Below are 8,110 nucleotides of genomic sequence, written 5' to 3'. Positions count from 1 at the left end.
TCTTTCACACATTCAGTCTGTTTTTCTTCATTAGTAAAATGCAATTTTATAGGAGGAGTTGAATCCTATAAAGTTGAATCAACAGGTTAAATAAAAAATATCAATATGCAATACCGCATAAATATAGCAAAATGCTCCTCTTTATAGTTATTTTTCTAGCTGACTGATGAGCTTGTGGACACCGAATGGTTATTCTGGGGGAAATGTATAATTACGTTGCAATGTTTACAAGCTTTACATGTTTTCCGCAGTTTGAAACACTGAATGAGCTTTTATTACACGAGACATTTCAGTAAATTGTACTGTAGGATCTCTTATAAAATAGCCTACCTTTTGATGTTAATTCATATTCATTATGTACTATAGTAGTAAAGATAAAGATATAATGTCTTCACTTATATAATGGTTCACTTGCCGCTTGAACTGAGGTGCTAAAGCGATCGTGCCTGCTGCATTTAAGAGCGCCAAAACCGTATTTATTTTTTCAATTTCGTTATGAATTCATTATTCGTTATGAATAATTTTAAAGCTGATACTTTGTTTATTAAAAAGTAACAAAGCACAAAGCTTATTGCGATTACTGGACGGCAAGTGCGCTTCAACTAATATGAAGTCCACGCATTAACAGAACACAGCAGACTAAGATCTTGATAACAAGAAGCCATATTAGTAATGATTATAAACGAGAATTGTTAACGATATTGCCAATATCCACACAGCTGACAGCTTTACCTGTTGTAGTTTGTTCAGGTTGTGCACGAAATAGACGCTGCTTTTCTGTGGGGTGTGCGTCAATGCTGCTGTGCTGCAGAGACGAGGACTGTTTGAAACTTTTTTTCCATTCCACTTTTTTCTCAGATTAATACGTGAACATAACAAAAGATGTGATCACAAAACAATCAGGAAAAAAGGCATTACATGCACATTTTTAAGTCATAACATGTAAATATATATAGTCGCCAGGGGTGACCTCAGCAAAAACGTAACTCACAAAATTAATATTTTTGGTCGCAAATGCGAGCGTTTTAGTCGCAGTCTGGAGCCCTGCAAGCAGAAGTCATCATCCTACAGCTATTAAAAAAGCACTTAGATCCAGATAAGGGAAATGAGCTCTTAGGAGGCAAACAGAAGCTGTGTTGAGTGGACAGCATGTTCAGGGAGCGGCACGGCTCCTCATTATCATTATCATCATTGTCAAACTTTTTAATGCCAAGAACCCCTAAACATGACGATTCCCTTCCTAAAATATAAAAGGAAGTAATAGATTTTCATGCACACAGGTCCATTTATACTCTATGTGAAAAACAGAAAAGATAGCATAAAGTTTCGATAAAATATATTAAAGTATCCAGATAGAAATTAGTTTTCCATTCTCAGTGGGAAAGTGCCCAAGCAACATTTCTTTAAAAAGTTGCTTGGCAACATTGCTCAAACAGTTGTCCTGTGTATCATCAGCCTAACTTTTTTCAAAAGCCCTAAAAATATACATACTGTAAACAAATAGACAACCGTTTGGATTTGCATATGCATTTGTCAGCTTTTGGTTACCAGACCTGATCACTAAACATTACCCAAGAAACAAAGCACAGTCCTGTTCACTCTTCTGTCCTTTACAGCCTGCATCCCAGCTCTTATTAGCAGGTATTAGGTCACAAATTGCAACCTCCAGGCTGATTAGTGTAATTGTGTTTAAAGCTCAAGCTCAATTCCTTCCAGATTTCTCTATCCTCTGCTTTCTAATCCTGTAAACTCCCCAGCGAAAATTGACGTGTCAACATGAATGTGAAGAGCACTTCGCTGTAACCTGGAGGCGAATCATATGGTGTACAAATGAGAAGAGCAACGGCAATGCTTTGTGCGACGTCTCAAACTCATTTTCTATAAAAGTGTCCTATTTCTGATCAAATGAGAGCAACTTGTGTTTCAAGTGAGGCATAACAGACAGTCATTTACTCACTGCCCCAAGGCTGTCAACAGCAAGTAATTGTTTGCGATGAATTTTGAGCCAGATTTTCGAAGAAAAAACACTTTCTGCATGACATGTGAAAGAATGAGTCACCGAAAAACAGTCACGATTGCTGCAAGCCCGCTCTGCGCAAAATGTCAGCTCTGTGACCTTCCCGCCTGCTCGAACATGGTCAGAAGAGCACAGCCTCACAGCACTGCAGGAGAAATGCATGAGAGAAACAAAAGAGCTCTCGCTGAGCCACATACTTGCACCATACATTCACACTTAGCGTAGAAAGGAAAGCGTCAACACCACTGCTGGAGGATGTTACTTGTAAAAGTAGCATTCTAAAATACTGCATTACTTATTACATAACATAACATATACATATACACAACATATACATAACATACAGTAACTAATACTAAATTATATATTTGATTGAAAAAAAAATATATATGATTATGTAATATGCAGTGCTTATTTGAACAAAATAACTACACAAGTCAAACGTCACTTTACTCGTTGAGAACAGCAATTCGATAACGTAACTTGTAACATATAACAGCCCAAAACACTGCTCACCACTATCAGAAAACCATGACATAAATCCAGAAGAGCAACCGTCTGTGCAGCATTCATGGCACTGGACATCTAGCAGACTTCACTGTCCTAAAACAACATAACACTTCCTGCAGCTGCCAACAGCCAAGGTTCCAGATGTCCGACGGTTAGGTGAGACGTGTGAAAACAGACTCGGGCCTGTCCTGAGAGGGAAAGCGAGCGTCAAACAGTTCTGGTTAAGGCCTGGGCCACCCTCCTTCTCCATAACCCCGCTGCAGGAATGCGCTCTGCCAGCCAGAGCAAACTGAGGTTTATCTACAGCGGGACGACTGGAATCGACTCGCAAACGAGCCTTACCGCAAACTCAATCATCAGAACTAAACAAAGAACATTTCACAGCTTGAAGTTCAGACCATCGGATCCTCTTTCCCGAGGTTCCACCGCCTGTATGCTCCTGCTGCTTTCCCAGGTTAATAGCTTGCATGGGAAATATAACCGTGGAAGGACGTCAAAGAGGTTGTGCCACTCATGGATAATGAAAACAATGAACTGTGGGAACACATATCGCATCAAACCAAACTGTGGGTTGCAACAGCGCAATCAGGGTCCAATATTAACACCGGCCAAGCGCCAAATGGGAGTAGATGACGACTGGTAACTTGTCAACAGCTAAATTATAGGTAAGATTATCTCAGATTATATGCAAGTGATGTGCAAAAACTTCTGCTGATGGAATAAAAGTAAATTAAAATCAATTAAAATCAAACACAAAACCAGTCTATTAAAGAAAAATGAACAACTATTCCTTGTGGAAAAATTTCTCTAGGTTGTATTAAGTCATTTTTTTACTGAACCCCATGTGGCAACACATATGGTGGAATATTTGTCGCATTAAGATGAAATAAAAAATGTGGAACAAAATAATTTGTTTCTTTGACAGGTGCAGTTGATTAGCACAATGACTCATGCCGTTTGTCACAAATATGCAACAAAAAAAAGCTATGAAATAAATAAATTAATTAAATAAATAAAAACAACTAAACAGTCTCTTTCTTACAGGGAAAAAAATAAAATAAAATAACAGCTAAACAACCGGTTTCTTATAGGGATAAAATAGAAAATATATTACAATAATAAAATAATATATAATATATAAAATAATAAAATAAAAAGCCAAACTATCACTTTCTTGTAGGGAAAATAAAATAAATATCTAAAATAAAATAAAATAAATAAAATGACTGTATGGTATTTATAGCCTGTAAATTTTCTCAGATTATCTGCAATTTGACAGGTGCAGCAAAACGTTCATTTTGGACTCTGAGTGCAATGAATGTTCAATCATCCTCAAGCAGACCTAGAGGTCATAAAGGTTGCTGTACAGTAGGACCCTTTGATTTAGGTTGCAGGAGCTGCATTCACCTTCTGTCCGCAGTTACGACTGTAGTGCACTCCGCAACACCTCCCCCTCCCATCTCCCTGGCCTGCACTGTAATTACGCAGGTCTCACCGGGGCTCTGTGTGTGCTAAAGGCCCAGGGCAGGTTGTACTGCGGGTCCCTGACAGGCCCATTTCCAGGGTGATTAATGAGCACAGAGGCCTTACGCTACCTAAACCAGCCGAAAGTGAGTCTGCATAGGAATTGCCCTTGAGTGCTCTCCTGCAGCGGCAGGGGGGCGGGCAACTTCTTTAACACACACTGCCTGGAGCCCCGATAATGAAGACAGTGATGCTGAAGCAGGGGGCACAGGACCCATGCCAGCCCACAGACACTGGAGCTCTTCTTAACACACAGCAGATGTCAGAGAGAATGTCTTTACCTAAACCTCCTAAAACCTCATGGACGTTTTTCATCAAAAGCAGAAAACTTTCCAGAATGTTTCAAGAGAGAGAGAGAGAGAGAGAGAGAGACACCAATAGGACTCTCTAATGCTATCAAGTAAATCTAAGCAATGTTACCTGGACCTTAGGTGCATCTAAAAAAAATTTGTCAACAACTTGTTCTGGTCATGTTCCACAAAACAAAACAAAACAAACAGCACTATTTATTCATTTCTTTCCATAACAATTCGGTATATTTCCCTTCTGAATTTTAATGGAACATGAAAAAATATATATTTAAATAATGCAATTAAATAATGAATTTGTAAAAGTTTTAAGTAAATTAATAAAGTACAATCATAAGTAGAGCCCGACCGATATATCGTTTTGCCGATTTTATCGGCCGATATGAGCCTGTCGCAGATATATCGTATCGGCGAATATGCCGCAGATATGCCGCCGATGTGAAACACTGCTCCACATTTTGTAGCCGTTGAACGTCACAATCTTTTATAGTTGTGTGTGAGTGTGAGAAAACGGCTTCTGCATCTACAGATGGAAAAAATGGTTTCCACTAACGTCAATGGAAGCAAAGGTCACAGAGTTTATTCCATGTTTTTTGGAACCAGTTCTGAGTAAGTAAACCTGAACGGGTGTAAGCAACCCTAGTGAAAGTGAAAAGACAGGGAGGGACGCATTGAGAGGAAGGGGCTTAGTTTTACCCGTCTTGCGGAGCGGGAAGTCATCTTTTGGGTCGTACATTCCCAGCACCGGGTGGTTGTAAGTGGAAATCCCTGTCTGAGGTGGTGAGCTCTGGTCCAGGGAGCTGTGCTGGGTCTTCCTGTGGAACAAATCACAAACACACACATAGGTACTCAAATATGTGCATTTCTAGACATTTCCACACACAGCTGCTCACCATTCCCAGCAGCGGAACGCTTTCTGCCAAATAATGGGAATGCAAACTCAGATCACCCATAATGCGGTCAAGCATGTTTATTCTGTTTACAAATAAACATGCTTGAGTATGACACACTTTCAGATTCAAAAATATCAGCTCTAGCCCATCAAAGCTCTGCAAAAATAAAGGGATTTGCTCCTTCTAAACAGGAAAGACAACTGCAGCGGGGCATCTGAGGTCAGCTGGCTTCCGCACAGACCCAAGAATTTAATCTGGCTCACCGTCCGCCCATCTCACACAGGCCAGGAGCTCCAGATCTGTTTTAATAGCACACGCAAGCTACAGAAATGACTCACTCTCAGTCAACCCTAGTGCAAATGCTGTAATCAGTATGTCGGAAATAAGGAAGCAATTGGATGAAACATACACTGCTATTCAAAGGTTTGAGGTCAGTCATTTTTTTTATTTTTTTTTTAAGAAATTAATTTTATTCAGCACGGAAGCATTAAATTGAACAAGAGTGACAAGTCAAGTTTTTACATTGTTACAAAACTAAAGTGTATTTTTTAAATTAAATTGAAATTAATTCAAGATATAAAGAACTCAAAAAATATAAAATTCAAAAGCTAATTCAAAAAAAGATAAAAAAATAAATAAAGTAGATAAATAAATAATAAATAATTTAGCAGAAAAATAAATTTATAAAATAAATAATTTTAAGACATTACTTGATTATCAGAAACGTTGGTAGTTGCAGCTCTAGATAAAGCCATTAAATTTATATACATAAGAATGTGAATATATCTTATAATTAGATTTAATTTAAAGAACTATTAAACAAATACATTTTACAAATAAATATAATATTAAGTAAACAAGTAAATTAAGTAAACAAATAAATTTAAAAAATAATATACATTAAATAACATACATTATTTAATAAACAAAAATATTTATGAATTCAATAAATTCAACTTTGTCATCAAAGGAATAAATTTCATTTTTTGCATTCAAATATAAATCAGAGATACTACTACTGCTACTAATGATTTTATTGTATTTTAGATCAAATAAATGCAGCCTTGGTGAGTATTCAATAATAATAAAAAAAATCTTAATTCTTAAAAAATCTTATTGGCCCTAAACTTTTGAATAGTAGTTTATGTTCATAAGTATGTAAATGCAAAAGCCTGGAACATTTCTTTCAAAAGGAATGTTCTCTTTCCATTTTCCGAGCCTCACAGATGAGGAGTGTGAAAGGTGGGTTTGATGGAGTGTGAGTTTTTTTTTTTACACAAACACACTCCTATTCACATCCACACCCTCACACACTGACACGCGCCTCCTCTTCACCGCTATCTTTCACACATGACAAGCTCCCCAATCAAAACTTGCTCAAATATTTCAAGAACCCAGAGGTGACAGCTACATCTTTTGTGTGGTGAAGGGAGAAACAAAGCTGTCAATCAATCAAAGTATAAACTTACATAACATGGTTTTACTTTGGCTTACAGCTGCAAGCGAACAACTATACTACACTCTGAAGTTTGGCATCAGCTTTGTGTAGCATGTGGATCTTTAGCTTCTTTTTGATCTGCTTTTAAGATCTGTCTTAGGTAATCTGATCACAGCGCTAAATACAAGTGTAAACAGGTCCGAACCACTTCAGTATTCGATCACTCAAACCACATTCAGAGCTAGTTAAAACACTTGTGACGACACTATATTCATAGTGTAAATGTTAATCTGTCCTGATGCATTTCAGATAGCAGTGAACAACAACTACTCACTTGCCAATCAATCACTGTGCTCATCATTTGGAGAAAAAAAATAAAATAATTAATACAAAATTAAAGCCCACCAAAATAAAAAAAATCTTTAGATTTTTTGTGATAGGTGCAGCTGACAAATATGCAAAAACAAATCAAACAAAGAAACAGCAAATTAATCTCTTTCTTACAACTGACACGCGCCTCCTCTTCACCGCTATCTTTCACACATGACAAGCTCCCCAATCAAAACTTGCTCAAATATTTCAAGAACCCAGAGGTGACAGCTACATCTTTTGTGTGGTGAAGGGAGAAACAAAGCTGTCAATCAATCAAAGTATAAACTTACATAACATGGTTTTACTTTGGCTTACAGCTGCAAGCGAACAACTATACTACACTCTGAAGTTTGGCATCAGCTTTGTGTAGCATGTGGATCTTTAGCTTCTTTTTGATCTGCTTTTAAGATCTGTCTTAGGTAATCTGATCACAGCGCTAAATACAAGTGTAAACAGGTCCGAACCACTTCAGTATTCGATCACTCAAACCACATTCAGAGCTAGTTAAAACACTTGTGACGACACTATATTCATAGTGTAAATGTTAATCTGTCCTGATGCATTTCAGATAGCAGTGAACAACAACTACTCACTTGCCAATCAATCACTGTGCTCATAATTTGGAGAAAAAAAAAAAATTATTAATACAAAATTAAAGCCCACCAAAATAAAAAAAATCTTTAGATTTTTTGTGATAGGTGCAGCTGACAAATATGCAAAAACAAATCAAACAAAGAAACAGCAAATTAATCTCTTTCTTACAGGGGAAAAAAAATCTGATTTTTTTTGTAATAGGTGCAGCTGACCCGCACTGTTTGTCACAAATATGCACAAAAAAAACAACAAAGCAAAACAAAACTAAACTAAAATAAAAAATAAAATACAATAAAATAATTTCTCTAAATTCTACTTGGCTTTTTATTAATTTAAAATGTTTTTTTTTCTTATTCTTATTTCTTTTTAAATCAGTTTTTCACAAGTGAGGCACTTGACTTGTGTAAACCTGTTTAGTATTTTTTTTATATTATTATACTGTGTGTGTGTGTGT

At 36.8% G+C, this 8,110-nt stretch overlaps 1 protein-coding gene across 1 annotated transcript in view; it reads right to left on the bottom strand.

Moving 5' to 3' along the window:
• The window catches only part of hdac4 (histone deacetylase 4), a 261,791-nt gene that overhangs the window by 96,667 nt on the left and 157,014 nt on the right, over positions 1-8,110 (bottom strand). Inside the window, exon 8 of the mRNA XM_016554337.1 lies at positions 5,056-5,174. Within this exon, the coding sequence (XP_016409823.1) occupies positions 5,056-5,174 (119 nt within the window). The remainder of the gene's footprint in view (positions 1-5,055; positions 5,175-8,110) is intronic.

Source organism: Sinocyclocheilus rhinocerous, unplaced genomic scaffold (assembly GCF_001515625.1).
Source record: "Sinocyclocheilus rhinocerous isolate Xijiao unplaced genomic scaffold, SAMN03320098_v1.1 scaffold2541, whole genome shotgun sequence".
Taxonomy (NCBI): domain Eukaryota; kingdom Metazoa; phylum Chordata; class Actinopteri; order Cypriniformes; family Cyprinidae; genus Sinocyclocheilus; species Sinocyclocheilus rhinocerous.
This window is presented reverse-complemented; position numbering and strand designations above follow the sequence as displayed.